At 40.5% G+C, this 24,413-nt stretch overlaps 3 protein-coding genes across 3 annotated transcripts in view; all 3 read right to left on the bottom strand.

Moving 5' to 3' along the window:
* Positions 1 to 1,185: 1,185 nt before the first annotated feature.
* Positions 1,186 to 10,231, bottom strand: LOC107593571 (wiskott-Aldrich syndrome protein family member 2-like). Its single transcript, XM_016283347.1, has 8 exons — positions 10,072 to 10,231; positions 9,082 to 9,240; positions 8,868 to 9,002; positions 7,722 to 7,875; positions 7,453 to 7,570; positions 7,215 to 7,339; positions 1,944 to 2,111; positions 1,186 to 1,852 (listed from the first exon to the last, which is right to left on the bottom strand). The coding sequence occupies exons 2-8, from the start codon at positions 9,212 to 9,214 to the stop codon at positions 1,369 to 1,371; spliced, it is 1,317 nt and encodes a 438-aa protein (XP_016138833.1). The 5' UTR covers positions 9,215 to 9,240; positions 10,072 to 10,231; the 3' UTR covers positions 1,186 to 1,368.
* Positions 10,232 to 10,938: 707 nt separating this feature from the next.
* On the bottom strand, positions 10,939 to 14,298 carry LOC107593580 (methyltransferase-like protein 24). The gene is made up of 5 exons (XM_016283357.1): positions 14,011 to 14,298; positions 13,259 to 13,357; positions 12,974 to 13,095; positions 11,930 to 12,146; positions 10,939 to 11,619 (listed from the first exon to the last, which is right to left on the bottom strand). The coding sequence occupies exons 1-5, from the start codon at positions 14,296 to 14,298 to the stop codon at positions 11,305 to 11,307; spliced, it is 1,041 nt and encodes a 346-aa protein (XP_016138843.1). The 3' UTR covers positions 10,939 to 11,304.
* Positions 14,299 to 15,820: 1,522 nt separating this feature from the next.
* LOC107593570 (AT-hook DNA-binding motif-containing protein 1-like) overlaps positions 15,821 to 24,413 on the bottom strand; it is a 28,340-nt gene continuing 19,747 nt past the window's right edge. Inside the window, exons 3-5 of the mRNA XM_016283346.1 lie at positions 22,572 to 22,606; positions 17,963 to 22,404; positions 15,821 to 17,790 (exon numbers count right to left, since the gene is read on the bottom strand). Of these exons, the coding sequence (XP_016138832.1) occupies positions 17,991 to 22,232 (4,242 nt within the window). The 5' untranslated portion in view covers positions 22,233 to 22,404; positions 22,572 to 22,606 and the 3' untranslated portion in view covers positions 15,821 to 17,790; positions 17,963 to 17,990. The remainder of the gene's footprint in view (positions 17,791 to 17,962; positions 22,405 to 22,571; positions 22,607 to 24,413) is intronic.

Genomic DNA, 24,413 nt, shown 5'->3' with positions numbered 1-24,413 from the left:
AGAAGAACCGCAGAATATAATGTCATACAGATATTTTTAATATTATAAAAAATCAGTAGGCTAATTTCTAATGAAGAGACCAATTTATATGACAGATTTTAATGTAGGCTTTTATTCATATGTAAACATTGTGAGATAGTTATAATGGTAATTAAACTAAGTTTTGCTCACTCCAATTGTTTTTTACCAATTATCCAAATAATGTTTAATCTTAGAAAGCTATTATTATCAGAGGTCACATGAGCATAACGGTCAGCAGATCAATGAATGAGAGGGCAGCGCTACCAGAGTTGACCATTTACCACACCTTGTAACAGCACAGTAGGGCTATTGCCGGGATAATACCATACAGTCTATGGATAATACACACACGCATAGAGCGGGATAACACACACACACACACAAGTGAATCCTGAGCGGTGAACTCATTTTTGGCAGCCGGAATTTCTGTGGATATTATATAATAGCTGCTTTTTTAACATTTTAGCAATTTAAAAATATAAAAAAAGGATTTTTTACACGGCACCCCTGCTCTCGACAGACCCCGGTTAGGAAACACTGGTCTAAATAATGCCGCGAGTGGGGCTTGAGGAAGTGACGTCGCCTGCGTCTGCGCCTGATGCAGCCCCTGAAGCGAGACACAGGAAACAGAAATACTGCAAAATAATAATAATAACAAGACGAAATAACGTTATAACATTTCGTTTCGTCTCGTTTTGGTCAACGAAAATGATGAGACATTTTAGCATAGTTTTTATTTTGCTAGCCACATTTCCTCTCGTTTTTATTCGTCAACGATATTGCATTGTACATTTAATTATCGTCATCGTCACATGACCAGCATTTTTGTCTCGTCTCGTCTTCGTCACGTGATAAAGGTTCGTTGACGACTATATTTAGTCATCATTTTCATTGACGAAGGCAACACTAGTTCACACATGCTCAAATGAACCGCACTAACAGAGCAATTGCACCAGGGTTCGTTTTAATCCAACCAAACATGCCAAGTGTGAACGCACCCTTAATGTATATACATGCTAGACTAAGCCAAGTGACAATCTCATTATCTAGGTCTGTTAGTTCAATTTCACAAAAAAAATTTAAGTCAGACTAAAAGTGCAGTCACATTAGTGAAAAAAGTTTCACTGTTCAATATAAATAACAAAGATATATAAAACACTTTTAAACCAAGCAGCTGTCTGGTGGTCTGCACAGCGACTTCACACGACCAATTTGAACATGAGTGAAATCTGCTTAGAGAACTTTTTTGCCCTCACGCTAGAGCATATTCCTATTGGAATGACTGGATTTCACCTATAAAATTTATGTGATTATGTTATAATGGTTTAATCTGGCTGAATCAAACTTTTAAAGAGTGTAAATGTATGTAGTTATGTTACCTTGACGGATAGCTGAAAGAAGGTCGCTGCGAGCATCGGTTGCGGCTGGAGCAGGCTGGGCTTTGGGTGCGGCGGGAGCAGAGACTCCTCCTGAGGGAGGTGGGGCTGGAGCAGAAGGTGGAGGAGGACCTGGAGGAGGAGGTGGAGGGGGAGGAGGAGGTGGTCCCCCCGCCATGGGTGGCGGTGGAGGAGCTAGACTATAGGCTTCCATGGGTGGTGGGATGGAAACAGCATTGCTGGAGATTGGAGGAGGAGAGGGGGGTGAATCAAAACCTAGAGGTGGCGGAGGTGGGATCATGCCACCGGGAGGTGGAGGTGGTGGCGGTGCCAGAGGAGGAGCAACAGTCGGACGGCCTGGAGAACAAGGCATCGCTGGTGGAGCTGGAGGAGGATGGCTGGGGCTTAAAAGACTGCCACGCTTCGGAGGAGGACCACCAGACACATCATTATACCTGCAAGAGGATAAACGCTTGTCAGCTCAAAAAACCATCTGCACTTGATACTCAACAAGAGAGAAATGGTAGGCTATTTTAAGACACTCACGGCATGTCTGGAGGTGGTGGTGGTGGGAAGTCCTCTTGCATTGGAGGTGGGAGAGGAGAGCTGGGATCATAGATGTAGGAGTTAGTGCTTTGGTCGAAATAGCCATCAGAGTGATTAAATCCATCATCACCAGAGCCAATACTGCCGTTCAACACTTCTGAAGAGTTGCTGTTAAGAGACGCATAAAGAGAAATATTAAATACAGATATCAATAATTTCATTCAACAGTCATGCTGCGTCATGCTATTGCATTGACAGATTTTACAATCCAATTCTATTCAGAAGCTTTTGAGTCGATTTAGGCTCGATTTGGACAATGTATATCAGGTAGAGTACATGGTACTTCAGGAATAAAATCTCTCTCAACTAAAGCTGTAAACTAAACGGGGAATCCTGTCAGTTGGTAGATTGCTACTATTAAAGGTTAGAATTAACAAAAGAGTCCATATACAGTATATTAATTTTTGTATATAACAATCAACATTTAAAAAAAAAAACTGAGATGAATACAAACATTTAAATTGTGCACAAGGCATTTTTTTCATATTTGAATAAATAATGTTTCTACTCCAACTTGTTGAAATATAAAAATCTAAATGGTGGTATAAATGATTTATTTGAACGTAAATAATGAAGACAACACTTACATCTTAAGTAAAAATAATAAATATTAATAATAATTTGGTATAGTGTATGTATTTAGCAAAAGCTCCTCCCTAGAGTTATTTTTTTCTAGCTAACAAACAATGGACACTGAATGGCTTCGCTGAGGTAAATGCTGCATTATGTGACATGCTGTTCACTGTAAAAAATAAGTGTAATTTTAACTGTAAAAGTTTGTAAAAACGCTACGGAAAAAAACTGTTAATAGGTTAACAGTAAGTTCCCGTACTATATATAGGGAAAAACTGTAAAATATCTAACCAGACATTTCATGTAATTTTACAGTAAAATGCTGTTAATTTGACCGTTTTTAGAAGTAAAAATAACAAATCAATGTATAATTTACAGTCAAAAACTGTAAACTGATATTCCCAGAATTCCCTGCATGACACTCCACATTTGAAAGTATTTTGTTTAAATAATCATGTTTTTTTTTAAAGTTTTTGTTATTAGTTATGTTTATTTGGGCTTTATGTTACATCTTCTGTTGTTTAATGAAAGCTGAATGCATTATTTAAGTATCATGTGTGTTACCATGATGGTGTTTTGTGTTTGCATGAATGACTCTGTGCACCTTCTATATATTAGTATATACTTCTGCTTGTGGTGAAGCTACTTGTAATGAGCTTTGATTCTTCATGTGGCTTTCTCTTTTACCACCTGCATTATTATGGTGGTTGTCAGTATGTTAAAGGTACAAAACAGCAGTTTTTAATAGCAGTGTGCATTATTGAATTTACTGGTTTACATTAAAATGTTCTTGTTTGTAAATTACCGTTTTATACTGTAAACTGTACAGTTTTTGGCCATAAATGTGTTTACAGTTTTTCTGTATTTTTTACAAAATTATTCTGGCAACCACAGCTGCCAAAATTATTTTGTAAAAACTACAGATTTTTTTTTACAGTGTTCTTTCCATGGTTGAAACTGAGTTATTTCATGAAACATGATATACAGTGGGTACGGAAAGTATTCAGACCCCCTTAAATTTTTCACTCTTTGTTATATTGCAGCCATTTGCTAAAATCATTTCAGTTAAATTTTTTTCCTCATTAATGTACACACAGCACCCCATATTGACAGAAAAACACAGAATTGTTGACATTTTTGCAGATTTATTAAAAAAGAAAAACTGAAATATCACATGGTCCTAAGTATTCAGACCCTTTGCTCAGTATTTAGTAGAAGCGCCCTTTTGATCTTTTTTTCTTTTTTTTGGGAAAGATGCAACAAGTTTTTCACACCTTGCATTCCTCCTTGCAGATCCTCTCCAGTTCTGTCAGGTTGGATGGTAAACGTTGGTGGACAGCCATTTTTAGGTCTCTCCAGAGATGCTCAGTTGGGTTTAAGTCAGGGCTCTGGCTGGGCCATTCAAGAACAGTCACAGAGTTGTTGTGAAGCCATTCCTTCGTTATTTTAGCTGTGTGCTTATGGTCATTGTCTTGTTGGAAGGTAAACCTTCGGCCCAGTCTGATGTCCTGAGCACTCTGGAGAAGGTTTTCGTTTAGGATATCCCTGTACTTGGCCGCATTCATCTTTCCCTTGATTGCAACCAGTCGTCCTGTCCCTGCAGCTGAAAAACACCCCCACAGCATGATGCTGCCACCACCATGCTTCACTGTTGGGACTGTATTGGACAGGTGATGAGCAGTGCCTGGTTTTCTCCACACATACTGCTTAGAATTAAGGCCAAAAAGTTCTATCTTGGCCTCATCCGACCAGAGAATCTTATTTCTCACCCTCTTGGAGTCCTTCAGGTGTTTTTTCATGTGTCTTGCACTGAGGAGAGGCTTCCGTCGGGCCCCTCTGCCATAAAGCCCCGACTGGTGGAGGGCTGCAGTGATGGTTGACTTTCTACAACTTTCTCCCATCTCCCGACTGCATCTCTGGAGCTCAGCCACAGTGATCTTTGGGTTCTTCTTTACCTCTCTCACCAAGCCTTTTCTCCCCCAATAGCTCAGTTTGGCCGGACGGCCAGCTCTAGGAAGGGTTCTGGTCGTCCCAAACGTCTTCCATTTAAGGATTATGGAGGCCACTGTGCTCTTAGGAACCTTAAGTGCAGCAGAAATTTTTTTGTAACCTTGGCCAGATCTGTGCCTTGCCACAATTCTGTCTCTGAGCTCTTCAGGCAGTTCCTTTGACCTCATGATTCTCATTTGCTCTGACATGCACTGTGAGCTGTAAGGTCTTATATAGACAGGTGTGTGGTTTTCCTAATCAAGTCCAATCAGTATAATCAAACACAGCTGGACTCAAATGAAGGTGTAGAACCATCTCAAGGATGATCAGAAGAAATGAACAGCACCTGAGTTAAATATATGAGTGTCACAGCAAAGGGTCTGAATACTTAGGACCATGTGATATTTCAGTTTTTCTTTTTTAATAAATCTGCAAAAATGTCAACAATTCTGTGTTTTTCTGTCAATATGGGGTGCTGTGTGTACATTACTGAGGAAAAAAAATTAACTTAAATGATTTTAGCAAATGGCTGCAATATAACAAAGAGTGAAAAATTTAAGGGGGTCTGAATACTTTCCGTACCCACTGTATTTCAGTAAGTTGTACAGTTTCTTTCAACATAACTAGTAAAGAGGAAGAGACGATCGGTTCACTGCCGCAGTGATCTGTCACCACAAAAAAGAGCATCAAAATGACATTGATAAATTGAATTTGGTATAAAATTGACAGAATTCGAAAGATTGGACTCACAAAACTTATTGCAGTTATTGGATGGAAGATGTGCTTCAAATAATGTTTACTTCAAGCATAAACTGAAAAGAACAGACTAAAAGACAGATTCTTGGGATTTAAGAATCAATAATCAGGGCTCCAGATAAAAAAAATTGAGTAAGGAGCCATTGGCTCCTATAAGAAAAAACCTAGGCACCAAATTATTTTTTTAGGTGCCACAGAATAAACATGTTTTATTTATTTTATTATTATTTACATATTGGCATGTGTTTAAGACTAATCTTTTCTTGACTTTATCAGCATTTTAATTTTCTTGTAGATGACCTGGGAACTAAGGTTCACTTAAAGTGGGAACTAAATGTCTTTTCCAACTTGAAATATACAGTCACAAAGAATTGTTCATTGCAGACTGAGTGTAGTTTGGGCTCCTCCTCAGTCAGTGCATCCTATAAATGTTGTCTTGTGTCTTTCACACATTGTGTTTTTCTTCATTACTAAAATGCAATTTTGTAGGAGTTGAATCATGTACAAAACAGGTTAAGTAAAAATATTAATATGCAATAGCGCATAAATCTAGCAAAATGCTGCTCTTTATAGTTATTTTTAGCTGACTGATGAGCTTATGTACACTGAATGGTTATTCTGTGCTAAATGTATTATTACGTTGCAATGTTTACAAGCTTTACACGTTTTCCGCAGTTTGAAACACTGAATGAGCTTTTGCATGAGACATTTCAGTAAGTTGTACTGTAGGCTTTCTTATAAAATAGCCTACCTTTTGATGTTCATTTTGTACTATAATAGTAAAGAGAAAGATATTAATGGGTCACGTATCGCTAGAAATGAAGCGCTAAAGCGATCGATCCTGCAGACAGTTTGATGAAGCTGAGGTGCCATAAAAGCATTTACACTGCAAAATTTCAAATGCATAAATAATTTTATAAGATTAATGTTTTACATGTTTTTTAAAACATACAAATAAATATTGAAAAAATGCAATGATACTTTTAAATACGACTAAACCACCAGTAGGTGGCAGCAAATGTCTGTTTTAACGACAGATGTCCGTTTTGAGTCATTTATTCATTCATTCAACCGATTCATTCAAACGGCTGATTTATTCAGAAACGAGGCAAGTGACTGTCCTTATGAATGGGTCACTGAATCATTGACTCACTCGATTCGTTCAAAAACGTGGATTCATTCAGTAACGAAACACCGCTGTGTGTTGCTCGGAGACACATGTCAGTTCTGCTGTGGCTTTGATTGGAACTATTTTCGTCAGCGATATTGAGCAAAATCAGTCAATATTTTGTCTAAAATCTAAGTCTAACTTCTTGTTTATTGAAATACTATTGTATAAAATCAGTGTCACATTGCAATCGTGTTGATATTGATATTCGGGGAAACATCATGGCCGTATAATGTTGCTTACCTAAATCATATTTTGTAAATATATTTTTTTCTACCACAGTATGCATCTAAAATTTCTGTGAGTTCCTTTGTGTGAGCAGTTTCTCTCACACACTCACTCAGGCGGTGTAAGTGTTTACACAGATGTTTACACATGTTAACACGCGACTGAGTGAGCGCGTGGCTGTGACGTTATTGCCGGCGCCGCTGGCAATATAAGGATCGGCTCAGAATCGGCAAGACATGAGACTGACCGGCCGGTCACCGATCCGGTCCGGTCATGGGAAAACTCGGCCGATTCCGACCACTGGCCAGTCAATCGGTGCATCTCTAGTCATAACATAAATATATTTAGTCGCCAGTGGTGACCTCAGCAAAAACTTCACTCGCAAATTAATATTTCTGTTCGCAAATGCGACTGTTTTAGTTGCAGTCTGAAGCCCGGCAATACTGTTCATCAAAAGGAAGTTAAAATATAGTCAGACTGGCCCTAGTTTTCATTACCCCAAGCTATCGTTTTTGGGGACCACAAACTCCTCCCCCATTTTCCGGCGTTCCCATTCATCTTTACGGGTTCTGATCTTTCGAGGGTTCAAGTTCCTTCGGTTAGGGTTGTCATCTTTCTTCTTCTGCTCTCAATAAACAGAGAAATAAACACAGTTACAGAAGCTCATGCATTCTGGTTGGTATTTTGAGGTGTTGCTGTACATGTGTACGCATGCTTCATACTCTCATGTCCCACCTTATGTTTGCGTTTCTCTTTCATAATGTCCTTGGTATCTTGCAGCATTTTCTCTTTCCAGAGGTCAAAGAAATAAGACGGATCAGTGTAGAACTTGAGAGCCTCCTTTCCATCCTCCCTGGAAAACAGAAAACACTTTAACCACCTTATACTGAAACAAAATAACAATATTCTGAAGCAATACAATTAATATATTGTGATGAATATAAAGAGTTTCACATGCCTGTATAGGGTCAGTACATGGAGATCAGATGTGATGGTGTGTTTACCTGTAACAGCTCAGATTGTTGAGGGGGGGTGGCTGGCTGCAGGTCAGATAGGTCTCTTGGATAGGCTGCGGTAGTGACACCCTAATGAAGAGCTTCTGATCCTGGATGAAATTGGAGTGGAAGGCTTTGCGGCTGGTAATGGCCTGAAGAGAAACTGGAACGAGAAAGCAAAAATAGGAGGAAGTAAAAAGAAAGGAACAAAGACAGGTAATGACATTTGGAATTAATTCATATTTTGCATCATTGCTTGAAAAACCACAAATTAAGGCTTTGTTCACAACACGCACAGATCTGATATTTATGGCTACTCTCATTTTGCAAGTGGTTATATCAAATCTGTGCTGCCATAGTAATCACTATGACGCCAAGAGATTCAGGGGAGTAGATGGGGAAAACCACTAATTTCGCCTCTGCTCTTGACATGTTGCTTATTGAACTCATCAAGTGGGTCAGAAACATTAATGTACTATTTATACAGTATATTAATACAGTGAATGCCACATGAGCAAACAGGAGTGAATTCAGATACAGCTATAGACACACTACTGTGCTTTGTGCATGACATTACAGTGACAGGTACGAGAAAGCACTTGAAATCTGATCTGACGGCTGACAACAAAAAGCATTTCAAAAACAGATTTTTCTTGAAAGAAAAGGTGTAACGCACTTCTAGAAAATAAACGTAAAAGTTATTGGTTAAAAACAAGTAACATTACAGCCATCCTCAGGGCTCTCACCAGACCTCTCATGACAGCTTAACTTGTTTGAAAATATGTTTTTTAAATCAGATTCTAACCACAAATAGAAGTGGTTTGGATTGGGATTATATATATAAAAAGTCATGTGTTTTTTGTCAGAGTAAAATCTATTAAAAACAGAGTTGGAGATGCATAAAAAGTAAATGAGAAGAAAATGTAATAAAAAATAAATATAAAATAATAATAATACAAATGAGCTAAGGCAAATACAAAATAAAACAACATGCAATAATACTGTTCAAAACTGAATCAAAACTCAGCATTAAGAATTTTGTTTTCTGTACAAAACAGTGTGGTCCAAATAAAATGTTATTAAACCAAAGGAAAATATGACTAATATGCCACATCATTATAAGGAAAAATCTTAGTAGAACCCAATGTCTCTTACCTTCCTCTTCTTTAGGGTCCAGCTGGGTGACTTTGACCTGCAGCTTGTCCACTCTCTCTCCCAGCGTGTTGACCCGTTCGGCAAACGAGCTGGCCTGGACAAACAGTTCGCCGAACACATCCTCTGCATACTTGCCTATGATTAAATGACAGCTTAAAAGCAGCAACACACAACCGATTTACTTCAGTATACACCCCATTACACAAACACTTACTAAGTGATCCAAGCTGGCGAATGATGTTGGCAAGTGTGATGTTGGTCACACACTCCAGTTCACTCTTGATTGTATTTGGCAGTGACTGGCGACAGAGGTGCCTTGGTTCGATGTTTCGCGTCACCAAAGGCATGATGGGAGCTTATCTGTCACCTTCCTCTTTGAGACCAAAAAAAAAAGAATTCAATGCATTAAAAATCCTGTCATTAGCTGGGGAGGCAGAATCTACAATATGGTCTGGTGCTTTTTCCACATATTCAACACAACCACACTCACAGCCTTATTTATATGTGTGTCTAAAGCAGAACCAAAACTGTTTCTTCTGTCAAGACAACTTATATCCTAATTTCTGCAGTTAACACCAGCAGCAAGCAACTACCCATGAACACTTCTTGTCTTCGGGCTATTTATATTTTATATACATTTTATTTTAAACGGTGTTTTATCTGTGGTTATTAAAAGGTCACAACTGACCCATTTATAAACAACCAATCATATCCTTTCACCATGTTATGACTATATAACTTTTTATATACATGTTAAATGTACAGATAGGAATAATTTTACACATCTGAATCCAGTTTTAAGTGTAATATAATTCCGGTTAGATTCAGAAAAAATATATATGCTTGTGCATAAAGGGAAAAAATGTTCACCCATCAGACTTCCTATATTGGGAGGGAGTGGAGGCTCTCTATGTCTATGTTCACAACATACCAACCTACCTTTGTTTGTGACAAGATAAGATCAAATCAAAGTTGTTCCCAGTAAACTGATGTCCAGTTCAAAGTTAAAGCTATCAAATTAACAAAGGGTTATTTGTCACGACTGTTTAAATACTTCAAAAACTAGTAGCTGAGGCCTAAACTCTCCGAGGCGTCAGTGCAGAGCAGGAAGTGTTAGCGTTAGCTGACTTCATACTGTCAACTCGCCAACCCAACTGCGACTCTTTAATACTTCACGCACATATAAAGTACTTCTCAGTCTTACCTGAATATATATATGGATTTGGCCTTAGATGCCGACGTCTTTTGGCTTTTCAACTACCTCAGCAGTACCATTCCCTGAGGTTAATTCCGTCCATAATTTTCTAACCCGACAAAATGTCTACAAGTACTGTAACAAGAGTTGTATGGCAGCGACAGCTCAGTCCCGCCTTTGGTAACTTTTGATTGGACGGTGCGTGTTAATCCAAAGATACTATTGGCGGATGCGTCCGTCAATCACAGAAAAGGGGCGGATATGGAAACTGGAATCTTGAAAGCGCAACTCCACCCTAGCGGCTTGAAAACATCTGTTCGCAGTTTCTACACGGAGGGGAGGGCTAATCAACATTCCTGAACATCGGGCCAGTCCGAACAAATCCGAAACATGGCGACATTCAGAGGAGAAAAAGCCACAAGTGATAAGAGATCAAGGAATGCCCGTTATTTGTCTTTAACATTTTTTTTTGTGAATCAAATGCATTCCAGGATTTCTTTATTCACCGAAAAACAAATAGGACACAATTCTAATAAACATTTTATTGTGTACAGTTTATTTCATATAAAAGAGTGCACTTGTAAAATATTGCACGTAGCCCTGTTTTATAAAAATTACGTTAATTTAACGTGTTAAAAATTATCACAGCAGATTTAATTGTGCGCACAAACGCAGTTAACATCGGGCCAGTCCGAACAAATCCGAAACATTGCGACATTCAGAGGAGAAAAAGCCACAAGTGATAAGAGATCAAGGAATGCCCGTTATTTGTCTTTAACATTTTTTTTGTGAATCAAATGCATTCCAGGATTTCTTTATTCACCGAAAAACAAATAGGACACAATTCTAATAAACATTTTATTGTGTACAGTTTATTTCATATAAAAGAGTGCACTTGTAAAATATTGCACGTAGCCCTGTTTTATAAAAATTACGTTAATTTAACGTGTTAAAAATTATCACAGCAGATTTAATTGTGCGCACAAACGCAGTTGAATCATTGCAATACCGTTCACAACCACTAGACGGCATGTCTTAGCCTGTGCAGAGAAACAAAATAATACTAATATGCAACTTTAACTCTTAGAAATGTGATGTATATTTGTATGTATTCAACACGTCAGCCTCATTAAATTATGCTGTTTTAGTTTAAAGTACTCTTAGACACATCTGTCATCTTTTCCATGGAATTGGAGTTTAGCTTCTGCATCTAAGTGTCTTTTGCAGTGATTCTTCGGTTGGCTATCTGGGCTGCTCGCTTGTCCTTATCCAGCTGAGTGTGTATGAGCTGTGTGAGTTGGCCAGTTTGTGTCTCAGCACTATGTGTCCCGGGCCGTGTGCCGAATGCACGAGTTGGAGTCCTGAGATGCGGAGGGTTCTCAGTACACTGTACCAGAAACGCACCACCTCCTCTTCGGCACCACCCACCTCAAACCCCGCCCACTGCATATGAATGGTCAGAATGAGCTGATTGATCCTTCTGAGAGTTCCATCCTTAATCCAGCTTTCTAATATGCGCCATTCAGCGCTCTCCAAATCCATACGCAGAACATCCACCTACATAAACAGAAACTAAATTAATGTGACATTACAGGAGCAACCAAAAAAACAAGAAAAATATTGTATTAGTATGAAATCTGTTAGTTTTTTTTAAATGACTAGTGATTATATATAATACACATATTCCCTGAAGTGCACCTCATTTTATGAGTCACTGTTGCGATGACGCCCTAGTGTGAACAAAGACTTAAGTACATAAAGGTGGTGATTCACTACAGATTCAGCACTGGACGGTGAGTGTGAAATTATACATGACTTTTAGTGCATGTAAAAGAATCATAGAATTAGTGTATTTGGGTGTAAGTACCATGGTGTGGCCCAGGGAGTCCATAATGTCAAGCAGCCTGTGTTGTACATTACCCACGAGGCCTGCATGACGGTGTGGATTTCTCCAGTCTAACCAAGCCCGATGATTCTTAATAGATGCAAGCTCTCGACTCCCCCGACCGCTGGGGTCAAACCGATGAACCTCACACCCCGCATACAACATTGTGTCTAAAAATGCCGCATCCTTCCCATCCAGACTGTAAAGATACAGACAAAAGACTTCGCTCATTTGGAACTGCCTGAAACATCCCAATGAACAGTTCAACCAATTACTGTTTCTCTGCATCAGTCATGGCGAGGAAAAAAGCTACAGAATCTGGGACAACCTTCAGATTTTTATTTTTTTTTTCTTCTAGAGATTATATTCAACAAATCCCACCCTTCCAGCCTAACAAAGAAACAAGGATTAATCTAAATTTAATTGATATAAATAAAAGTCTGCTTGAAAGAAGGAAGGATGTTGTATGCAAGTTGTTATAAAGAATGCATATTATATAACCATTGGTATTTCATTGAAAAGAGGACCATGTTCTTATTTCTTTATGAGAAGTGATTTTATTTAAATTATGTGTCAGAGCAGTTACATATATGTCGATATTGCATGTTCAAACCTTAATATAATTTATTTTACCATATTAATAGATGTTTTCTCCCTGGAAATATATGAGTTTGGAAATTTTAGAGAAATTCCTAATGAATGCATTACACTGTAACTAAACCCATTAGATTTTAGCCTATGAAATCTACTGTAGATTTAGTCTACTAAAGTCTTATGATATTTAGTCGACTGAAAGTAGACTAAGACTAAAACATTTCAGTTGACTGAAATATGACTAAAACTAAATGGCATTTTAGTCCAAAGAACCAAGTCCCCATCCTACATTTGTTTCTTTTTCCTTTATCCATTTCACTACGTCACAATATGGAAGAAAAGGTATATCACTACTTCTATACGTACGTTTTTTAGGGGATGCTTCAAGTAAATTTTTGTGTCATTTTGCGGTAACGTAATATATTTATATACCTGAATGAGTAGGCCACACAGCCCCATTTGCCCTTCCAGTGGTTGATGCACAAAACATCTAAGTGACCAGAAGAGTGTGTTGATTGATTTCCATCTGAATCCTGCACCACAGAGCAGTTCACCTGCAGAGAGTGATAGGAAAAAATCTTCCTTTAAAGGTCCAGATATCTTGCTTTGAAAGTGACAGTCCATTTGTACATATGCAGTCGCATAGTGTTACGTAAGACAGCTGTAAGCATGATCGAGCAGGGAAACAGAAAAGAACATTATGGCATGTTTGTGTACCTCTGTTGTGGTGATGAACTTGGTGAGACGCTGCAACTCTGCAAAAAACGAGGGATGTTCTGATGCCCATGGCTGCAGTATCAACTCTCTAGCCGTGGCCTGTAAACACATAAACGCGAAGCTCTCTCTAATCTTGGCCAAATTTCAGATGCACATAAAAAAACTGTAAAAACAAGGATGCAGTGGAGGAGGGTCAGGCATTCGATAGCCACTGAAAAAACGATGTGAGCGTGTGCAGAGCTTCAGGCAAGAGAAGTTGCAGCTTGTTTGGGGTCACAGAATGTGCCCTTTCGAAACCAGAGGTTACATGAGTGAGAACAAAAGAAACAGAGGGAACTTTTTAAACCTGGGCAGTTGGAAATGGAGCCTCTCCCAAAACATACAACAACCTTGTTTAGTAACCATGGAGACACTAGACTAGAGGAAGAGGGGATATGACTCACTGAGGAACTCACTGTTGTAGGGGAGGTGGGGGCGGACAGCGAGACAAACGGAGAAAGGGAGAGTGAGAGACTTTATTTTTCCATCTTAAAGTGTCCAGAAGGGATCCCCGTGTATTTTGCCCGTGTAAGTCAAACATATGTTTTCCAGACCCTCCAGATAAAAAGCTGCAACCGGGTCATTTATTCTTATTAAAATTCAATCAGTTTACTAGGACAATTTATTTTCTTTTGAGCTGCACATCCGGAGGACCCTCCACCTAAAACCGAAAGACAGATAGTTACCTGCATCACTAGTGAATATGAGATTACCTGGCGTCCTTCAAGCTCGTTTTCGTCCTGGTATCCTGTCAGTCTTGAGTCCTGCTCGTCAGTCCAGAGACCCAACTCCCGCTCGCTTTTTCTAACCTCAGACGACGCTGAGCCGCCACTCTTCTCTATGCTTATAACGAGAAAAGCAGGCTCGTCACCGCTCGCGTCGCTGGATGCGCGCGGCACCGTTAAACTTACCAGTAGTTGGACTAGCAGTAGCACCGGCAGACCTATAATAAATATACGGTTGGAAATGCTTCTCAATCCGCTAAAGTTACAAGCGGCCATACTTCCCTTCTCTTGAGTTTGGAGTGACCCGTGGGAGTGCAGACACCAGAAATGAAGAGTCGGCGCCACAGTGACTCTCTGGCTTGAGGGCACTGGGATCTAAAGCTCACAGCTGGACAGTATCAACAAATACCAGCATGTGTGAGTCAGTGTTTGCCTGCACCTCCCAATATTCCCCACGAGAAAAAAAGCTTAATAGACATACTAAATAATGTATTAACGAAAAACCTAAAAAAGGCAGAACGGTTTGAGTGAGGTTTAGAGGACAGAAATGAGTGGTCCCCATACACGTGCGCACACAGCCATTCAAACTCAAACACACACACACCACCCACGCGCGCGAACATATTTCACTACTATGTAGTATGCAAAAACAGCGCGTCAAATGAGTAGGATGTCCAAATAGCCACTATTCATAATGCAGTAGATGAGTAATAGCCTCGTGACGTAGCCTACTGCATCTGCTGGGATTCTGAAGTGTGCAGCAGTGGTCACTTCCCGCTATTATTATTAGTGGTCGGGAATTCAGTTCAGAAATTTGGATGTGGTTTTATAATTACAACATTTCAAACCAATAAAACTCGCGCAATTAGGAGAATTAATCTGAGTTATTGTCTGGCATCCACCTTACAAACAAAAGGTCCATTTGCGGTAGAGCCAGTGTCTATATAGCTTACAACAGAAACACAAACTAATCGTTAAAATCGACCTGTTAGTCAGGAGTGTCTTGTCCGTCGCTTTCCCAATAAAAACTTTCCCTTGCTGCTTTTGCGTTTTTGTTATGTGATTTGTTAATGAACAATTAAATTACAGTATTTGCTGACAGCTAAAGCAGGGTAGGACTGGATGAGCATCGGATGCTTAAGGATCTATTAACATCTATTATATAAGGATCTATTAACATCGTTCACACATGGCAATCTCAGTGGTGAATGAGAAGTTAACCACAAATCAAATTGCAAGCTTGTGTCTTAAAGCAGTTATTTTTTGAGAGGGGTCATCGTTGTATTTTGAAATTTCGTAAATCTTTTTTGTGCCCTCTAAAATTGTAACTTATTAGGCCACAAACAAAGGGAGAAATATTGCGAGATGTAGCCTATTCAAGAAATGTATTCAAATGTAAATGCATATCTGATATTGGCAGTGTTTATCATGACGTTGGCTCGATTGAATGTTAGAATGACAAGCCGCCAACATTAAGTTTTTTATTTTATCTTTAAACTTTTGTATTTCTGTAAATGCAAATGTACAATGGAATAATATATAACAATATGGCAACCCGATGCATGTTATCAGGTGCTGCAAATTTGTTGCATATATAATGAAACATATAAGTGATAACCAAGAAACAGAAGTACAATTCTGCAACCAGACAGTGGCAACACAAATATCGAGCAACTGACTCAAAATAGAGAATGCACAGAAAGTGGTAGTGAAGAGAGTAGGTCTCTTTCTTGTGATGCGTTTTCCCCCCCCCCCCCCCCCCCCCCATGCATCCATGTAGACCTAAAATATAATAATAGACAAAAAGCCAAACATTCGTATTCAGATGTGCAAGTCCCTTGGGTTGATCTGTTGCAGATAACTGTGTTGTAATTGTCCAATATTTTCAAATTCTCAACACAGTGGGGCAGCAAAAGGATGAGAAATGTAAGTTGAAATATCACACCCCTCCCCCCACACACACTCCCAATACCACATTTACAAACTGATCAATGAAAAAATACAGAATGAAAACCTACCACACAAATACAAATTCTCACAGCCTCCTTCACTCAATTACTTTCCATAATTCCCATACAACCTTTCCTTCATCTCTCTCAAATCACTGCTCATGTCCTTATCTGAACTCATCTGAGCTTCTGTTAGAATGTCTAACGCCAAAAGCACAATTGCCTCATTCCAAACGCCTGAGTGGTGCTGCATGGCCCAGAATGCAAAAGAGGCACCAAAACCACTCACAGAAGGAAAAAAGGAGGAAGGAAATGTAAAGTTGAAATGAGTAAAGTTTTCCAAATCATTAAATGTAATTGGACTGTCATCTGAATGAGATCTGAAACTTTGTTGAACATTTTAGTAAACATCATAATAATTGGAGGTTATTACCCATTGTATTTTTATTTTCCTGCTTGGCCTCCATTGGACCTCATTTAATTTTCATTGTATTTCCCCAACCACAGAGTAGAGGCAGGACAAAATTAAACAATGATCAGAACAGAATGTGTATTTAAATATTTTTACCTCAGATACAGAATATGGAACAGACAGATACAATATTTCATCACAAAAAATCACTGTACGACACAGCGGACCACAAGAAATACGAACAGAGGGATGAAAGAAAAAGAGGAGGCGAATATGCATTGTCCACACCCTGAGTTCCAGGCCATCAAATCCAGGGTGGAAAGTGCCCTGGCCTCTAAACATGTTGACAAGGACAACATCGTTCGGGGTCAGTGCATGGGTGTCTGTCCTCCTGTGGTGATAAAAACACACAAATGAGAGTTGGATGTTGGGCACAAAGTGACCATGCTGTAGATCCAGAGCGACGGTTGAAGGGATCAAATTTAGACACATTCCTGTGGGACCAGACCAGGCCACTGATAAAAAAGATTACTTAAACTGTACTTGCACAAACCCAAGCTGAACAACTTAAAGCCACATAAAACTGGTATTTCCCTCATGTGTCCTTACAGCAGTTCCAAAACACTGTCATGACATTGCTGCTTTAACATATGTCTCTTTCAGCAGGACTCTGAGATTCGGTTGTTTTCATAGCATGGAGCTCCTCAAGTGATGGAACCATTTGAGTAGCTTATGTACAAATGCTGTTTTTTTTAAACGCTGAACTTAAAAGTGAGAAGAGGGCAGAGTTTGTGCAGTCACCATTTATAGATGCTGAAGGAGTGGATCGACCTTTAGGATTAAGTAATCTCCCCAGTGACAAAATCAGAGGAGGCTTTGAGACTAAAACAGACAGAAAGAGGGACCAAGATCAGGATGTAGACAAAAACCTTTTGTGTGGTCTTTCACATTGGTTTAGTTTTTGGGCATCACTGAAATGTGGGTGTGTGTGAATCACATTTGCACTCTAAAAGAACGAGACAAGGTTGTTCCCTGCATTTCATCAAATTGTTTTTTTCATGATACTAGCAGTGTCCGTTCTTTGTTTAGTAAGTCCCTAGCCTAAGCTGTATAGCAATATTAGTTAGCAAGATTGTCTTTTTGTGCGTGCATTTGCAGTTGCAAGTCAGCATATGAAAAGTAAATGCAAATATGTGAATGTTTTGTGATCACATAGTATGTTTGTGTTCGTGCAAGTGTTTCTGTGTGTGTGTCCATGTGTATGGATTTGGATCTTGATTGTCACTGCTGGAGAAGTCTTTATTTAGTCCATAACTCTGAAACTCTTCAGTCTAACTCAGTAAGTGTCTTCCAAAGCTTATCCTTTAAAAAATATAAAAAATATGAAAAGGGTACTGTCCATTTCATCTGTCAAGAAAATAAAATAAAAAAAAGAATAGTTAAATGATGATTAGGATTAGTCTCAATACATAATGACAAAAACTTATATCACAATATAGTTTGTGGCAGCATTCAAGTATCTACTTGAACAATTTTATACTGAAATTATCTGAACTATGTCCCAGAATTAATGTCTTACCTCTTTAAGGATGCCAAGATAATTCCAACTACAGGCTGGTGACGGTAAAGCCTTCTTCACTGGGCTGGTCAAGAAGCTGGCAGAGTACCCCTCCCCGGGCTGTTTGGGGTGCATAACGGTGTCCAACGGGTGCATAGCTGTCCAAGTTACCATGGTAACCCATCTCTTCATGCTGAGGGGAAGAGTCCAGAGTCCCACTCACACAAGAATTTGACATGGAAGGACCTCTTTGTAAAGGGGAAGGGTAGGATGAATGGGATGGAACTCTCATCGCAGAGACCATCAATGACATGTCTCGTTTGTTGGAGGGCAAAGAGACTGCTGGTGGTCGTTGTTCCTCGTAGTTTTGGGGGCTGCCAGCAACACTTCCTCCTTGCCCATACCAGCAGGGTGAGCCACTGTAACTGGGGGAATCATACTGGGAGAACTGGTCTTTTGGGACCCGATGCGGACTCATGGCAGAACCACACTGTGGCAAGAGGCGAGGGGTTGGCGAGAGGGTTGGGCTAAAAGTCCTGGCAGCATGCCCATAAGTCTGTGAGGGAGGACCAGGTTTAGGGCACTGCTTTATGGCATCTGACTGATTTGATAAACTGGGGGATATAGAGGCAGAGTCTGCAGGGTAGACATGAGCAAATCTCTCATCTGAGGAGGGAGTAGAAGTATGGACAGAATATGGAGAGGGGTATTCACAGGACTCTGGGACATGGCTGAGAGGTGACAGGCTACTACTATCTCCACTGTAGTAATCCAATGCTTCCTGGTATACACCCCCTGAACCCATCTGCCCTGACCCTGATGGGGCTGAAGGCTTTTGAGATTTGTTTTTTGGTGGTGGTGGACGATCTCTTTGGCAAGGAGAGAAACCTCCCCTGCCTCTGGCTCCTCTCGGCTGTCTACCACCTGTAGTACTACGTTTTGGCCCTCCCCCTTGCATAGGAGGGCTGGCAGGTGATCCTGGGGGAACAGAGCATGCTTCCTTCTCATTGTGTGTCTCAGACTTTTTCCTTCGCCCACGACCTGGTTTCGCCCCCCCTTGGAATAGTACATTCTGACTCCAGTTGTAAGAAGGGCCTGCTGAATTCTCATTCCAGTCAAGCATTAGCTTCTCCAGGCTTGAAAGGCTAGACTGACCCTCAGGCATAGGAACATCCCTTGGGCGAAATGCTCCCCCCACAACACCCATCCCTCCTCCACCAGTGTGAGAAGAATCTGAGGAGGATTCAGAAAGTGTTTCAGGGCAAGGACGCTGTTTGGCTTTTTGGGGTGTGTAGTTTGAGATGTCCAGAATGTCTTTGGATTCTGATGCCGTTCCAGCTACCCCATATTCAGAAAAACCATGAAACTGATGAGTACCATATGCATCACCACCCCAGTTATTTCCCCCTTGTCTGTATCCCCACTGAGCTGTAGAGGTGTACTGTCGGCAACCCTCAGGCGGAGAAGAGGATAAAGAATAGGGGCTAGACTTTGACATTGACATATAACTTCCACCTGGTGAGGTTGCACTAGAGTCCCCTCGCTGTATGGTTGAAAGGGGTGGGCCTGGATATCCACTATAATTGCGCTTGGCAGAACCCTGGTAGTTTGAATAACTCATCTGACACTGTGCAGATGGAACAGAGGGAGTTTTTGTGCTATATGTAAAGCTGCAGTCACTTGGCCTTTGCTGTTGTTGCTGCTGTTGAGGGAGGGGGTAAATGCTTCCTCCTTGAGGAACCCCAGCACTATAACATGGTGGATATTGAGGATAACCACCAGATGGATGTGGAGAGCTGGGTGAACGGGAAAGTAAGAGTGCAGGGGATTTAGGGAAGGATGTGGTGGGAGAAGTCTGTGAGACACTGTATGAATATGAGGGTTTAGTTGTTGAGCTGCCTTGCGTTTGGGGTGAGGGTAATGGCGTCCCTTCCCTAAGACAGACTGCTCCTTTAGGACTTCTTTTAGGAAAGGCAGGAGACCAACGATGGGCTGCACCAGGGCTGCTACCCTCATATCCTGGGGTGAGCTTACGACCTTCCTGGCGTCCAGCAGGGCTTGACATAGAGATGTCAAGCAGATCAGATGAGTCATCAGAATCAAGAAGAGAGCGAAAATATCCTGCAAACATTCCCTGAGACTCTTCTCCGCTGCCTACCCTTCTCATACCGGGGCTGTGGTACATTCCCCCCTTACTAGCCTCACTGCTTTGAAAACTTCCACGAGGGAAACAAGGGCTCTGATAACTGCTTGCTTTCTCAGAAATATCTCTGTCACCTTTCCTTATCCAGCAACTATTCTCATTTTGCCAGTCTTGCTCTTGTGCACCTGGACCATTTTTTAAAGCCCCATTCTTTCGTGATCGGCGTTTTCTAACCTTCTCACCTTGTGCAGAGTCCCCTAAAGCTGCCCTACTTATTCCCCCAGCAACACCCTTGCCTCTTTTTCGAGGAGTTCCTGGTTCAGATGCAGGCACCTTCTGCTTCTTGCCAATAGTTTCAAAAAAGTCACTGAATGACCTCTTAAAGGAATCAGAGGATCCAGCTGCTCCCCCTCCTCTACTCCCCATACAGCCTGCACGACCACCTCTCCTGCGGAATCCTGTGAGGCGATGCAAAAGAGTGGAAAGGGATGGATTTTCTGGTGGTATGTGAAAAGTTTCAGGCTCTGTTGGGGTCCAGCAGCGTGGAGGAGAGCAGCGGCCTGTGCTGGGAGGTTGTCTGTTCAAGAAGGCTAATTTGGAGAGGACATCTGCATATTCTACTTTAACATCATTGGTATCATTAACATATGAGGGCTGCGGAGATGGTAGCTTTACTGTTCGCCGCCTCCGAATTTTTTTTGGCTCTGCAGCACTGGCTGCTCCTACTCTGGTCTCATGCATGTCGGGTTGTCCTGGTAACGCCTGTTTAGGGGGGCGTCCCCTGCGTCGCTTCAGGATTACAGGAAGCTCTCCAGGTGGAAACATCACCATCACACTCTTTCCATTGTTCTTCATGCGGAGTAGCGCGGTGGGCTCTCTTGAAACATTAGGTCCTGGCTCACCTCCCACACCCGCCTCAGGCCCCTCTCCTGTTGTGACCCCTTCTCCACGGGGTCCAGCACACACTGGCTCCAGGGATGAAATCTTGTAGCTTTTCTGTCGTCGGCTCATGTGAACAGGTATTCTGGCTACTTTTACCACAATCTTCCTCACACCTAAATAACGTCCCTGTCGCCTCCCTCTAACTGAGTGGTGAGTAACAATGCTCTCTCCTTCTGATATTCTCATGCTATGATTTGGTGTAACACCTGCTGGCATAGCTGGCAATGGTAAAACCTCAAATGATGAGGCAGCTTCACAAACCTCTGGGGGAAGCGCCTCCATCTGCCTTATGTCCTCTGTTCTCCAGACTTTATTCTCCTCCTCTTCTTCATCTTTTTGGTCCATTTCCCTTTTGAACATGTTTTCCTCAGCAGCTCTACGTAAACGGGATGATTTCCGAAGATGGCAGGGGAAACGTGGCCGGCCAGAGCTCCGCAGGGTATACTTCCTTTCAGCCTCCACAGAGGTCATGACACTAGCTTGGCCTGTTATATGAATGTGGTCAAGGTCACTGGTGTGACCCATTTCTGGCTTACATGTTGAACTGTGTTCTGTCTCCTCCTTGGGTAAAGTGGAAGGGTTGTATTGAGGAGGTGTCAAATTGTTTGGGGAAAGGGTGGTGTGTAACAAAGGGGCTGACTGAACATGTACATTATGTGTGTCAGTCTTGGAAGGTAAAGATAAGTCCTCTGGAATCAGGGAAGGGTCCTGCTCCATAAGTGAGGAGCTAGTGTCTGTAGGCGTGCACATGCCTTTCTGTGTGCGCTTGTGTGTTAGCATGTTTGTGTCCATCCACATATGTGTATCCATTGGAATGTGGGTATGAGGCTGCAGGTGTGTGCTCGACTGTGTGAGTGAGTGTGAGTGTTGTGTTGTGTGCATCTGTGGTTGTGTGTTTTGCTGAATGAGCATTTGTTCTTGTGTGTGTAATTGCTCCACATAATCTGTCTGCCTACGTCTCCTTGCTCTACGTTGAAGTTGCTCTTCATGGTTCCGCAGACCATTAGCTAAAGAGGGAGGCGAATAAAAGCTGTAATGTAGTGAGCTGGCTGGATTAGAGTCAGTGGGTCCTACAGATGTGCCCACAGGCTCTTCATCCCCCTTCCATAAAGAGGGGCCCTCATCATCACTGCAGTCCTTGTCAGCCAGTGCCTCACAAGTCAAACGAACACCTCCAGAGCGCAGGCGACCTGACAGACGGCTCATTACCCCCAAAATTGCAGATCAGGAGCTTCGTTTTTATATATATGTGTCAGTGATGGTTCCGTGTTAAGTTTAATTGTGAGCTGGGTCCAGTTTAGCTGGTAGGTTGTTTCATCTCTTTCCTCTCATTGTTATTCTTAGCCAGAATGAATTGGACCATCAGGCTTCACATAGTCTTGGGATCCCCAGTTTTTGTAAGTGCAGACAACAGGTTATTTCCCAAGGTAAAGGGGACAAAACACACAAAAAGACATGTTCATATTTACTTACTGTTGAGGAATGCAAACAATTACTGTACAACATAATTGAAAATGTTATTGAAATAACTGCAGTTGTTCTTACCATGTCTGCTGCTGTGGCCATGCTTTGTGTTATCCCTGTGGGCGAAAGGACACTTGTCACTATGGCGATACAGTTAGAGAACAGTTGTAACCATGGCAATAGAATATGAGTGGAACGGTAACCATGGTTACATAGTTTTCCTTTCCAATGCAATAGATTGCAGGCCTCACTATGGCAATACGACATACAGTATGTCTCACTGGATAGGCAACTGTTCTATATGCTTCATATTTGGCAATTTAAAGCATTTTAGGTAAACGTTTAGTGTAGAAAAATAAAAAAATAACAGGCACGCAAAGTCTTGAACATAGTTTAACATCTGTGATCTCTTGCAATAATCCAGAATCAAAAGTCACTAAAAATTCCTTTGGGTAAAGTCTGAATTTACAAATGAACAGAAAAAAGATAATAACCGACATCTTCTAAAAACTGTTGAGAAATGTCCAAAGTGAAATGTGTTTAAATCTTCAATTCAAAACAGTATTTGATGAATAAATGTTTGCCTGCTGCAATTTATTATTTAAGTTTTATTGTGCGATGTGTCATGAGCAGTGTTGGGCTAGTTACTCAAAGAATGTAATATATTACTCATTACTAGTTACTCCTTTCAAAAGTTCATTACTTTCTGGCAACAGTAATTAGTTACACTACTAGTTACATTACTTTTTCTTCACGCCCCACAGAAGCTGTAACTGTGTATCTTCCACATAAAATTCTTCTAGAATATTACTAACAACATATTCTGCCTCATCATTTGACCAAAATCCACACTGGATCGCAGTCAGAAGTTATTACAAACACTCGATAGTGATTGATAGTGACATTCAAGTAGAAGTGTTGTATTAATCTCATTAATTGTCATGTGTAGCTTGAAGCTAATTGTAATTGCTCCGTTACCCATATATATAGATTATATTTCCTTATGTATTTTATCAAATCACATAAGTTTGTAAGAAACTGTTTATTTTTCCAAAAATATTTTTATTTATAGTAATATAATGTACCACATGCTGATCAGAGGGATGTGGGTGGGATGTAATGCCAGAGTAAATTAAAGCCACAACTTACACAACAGTGTTCAGATCATCTTTTTTCCTTACAAAATCAATATAATGGAATATTTCTATCTGCTGAATGCAAGCTTTTCCATATTCCAAGCTTGCCTGCTGCACTGGGGACATCACATGCATGTGCGAGTCGTGACAATTACTTATTGTTGGATTTTAAATCAGCGGGGTTGAGGCATCAAAAGTAACTAAGTAACTAAGCTGTTTTATGGATGGTAACTGTAATATGACTGAAATCTTATTAGTAATTAATTACACAACTAGTTACTGCAAAAAGTAATATTATTACAGTAAGTTACTAGTAACTAGTTACTGCCCAACACTGGTCATGAGACCTTGCTAACACTGTTTTTAATAGACATGGTGATATATTTCCACATATTTTGATGCAAAGTATTATTAAATGTATTATTAAATTATTTAAAAAATGTCTACATTGTAGCTGATTAAAAATGTGGGCCAGTAAACAATTATGGAATAGAGAATATAATTTAAAATGCAACATCTAAATAAAAAAGTAAAAGTTTCAACAAGTTTATTATTCAGCTCTCACTAACAAGAACCTACATAAAAACACCACACACATTGGTGAGGTACACAAAAAATACAACCTGCAGAGAAAAGGCTAAAATGCAGAGAAATTGGAACATGGCAGCAGGGGGCATCAAAGAGATGAGAGGAAGGAGATGCAGAGGGATATAGAGTTCCTGAAGAAAGAGATGGAAGGATGAGAGAATATGTGAGAATATATGTAAAATAGGGTGAAAAACAAATT

This window comes from Sinocyclocheilus grahami, unplaced genomic scaffold (genome assembly GCF_001515645.1).
Source record: "Sinocyclocheilus grahami isolate Dianchi unplaced genomic scaffold, SAMN03320097.WGS_v1.1 scaffold173.1, whole genome shotgun sequence".
Classification (NCBI taxonomy): Eukaryota; Metazoa; Chordata; class Actinopteri; order Cypriniformes; family Cyprinidae; genus Sinocyclocheilus; species Sinocyclocheilus grahami.
Note: the sequence above shows the minus strand (reverse complement) of the source record. Positions and strands in the feature narration are given on the sequence as shown.

Bases quoted from the DNA above. Each gene is read 5' to 3' on its own strand.
- LOC107593580 (XM_016283357.1), bottom strand. From the start codon at position 14,298: ATGGCCGCTTGTAACTTTAGCGGATTGAGAAGCATTTCCAACCGTATA. The intron at 13,358-14,010 runs GTAATCTCATAT...ATGTGTTTACAG, and splicing joins ACGAGCTTGAAGGACGCCAG to GCCACGGCTAGAGAGTTGAT. The intron at 12,147-12,973 runs GTATATAAATAT...GTATCTTTACAG, and splicing joins TGTGTGGCCTACTCATTCAG to TCTGGATGGGAAGGATGCGG.
- LOC107593571 (XM_016283347.1), bottom strand. From the start codon at position 9,214: ATGCCTTTGGTGACGCGAAACATCGAACCAAGGCACCTCTGTCGCCAG. The intron at 9,003-9,081 runs GTAAGTGTTTGT...ATTTAATCATAG, and splicing joins TCGCCAGCTTGGATCACTTA to GCAAGTATGCAGAGGATGTG. The intron at 7,876-8,867 runs GTAAGAGACATT...TTCTCGTTCCAG, and splicing joins GGACCCTAAAGAAGAGGAAG to TTTCTCTTCAGGCCATTACC.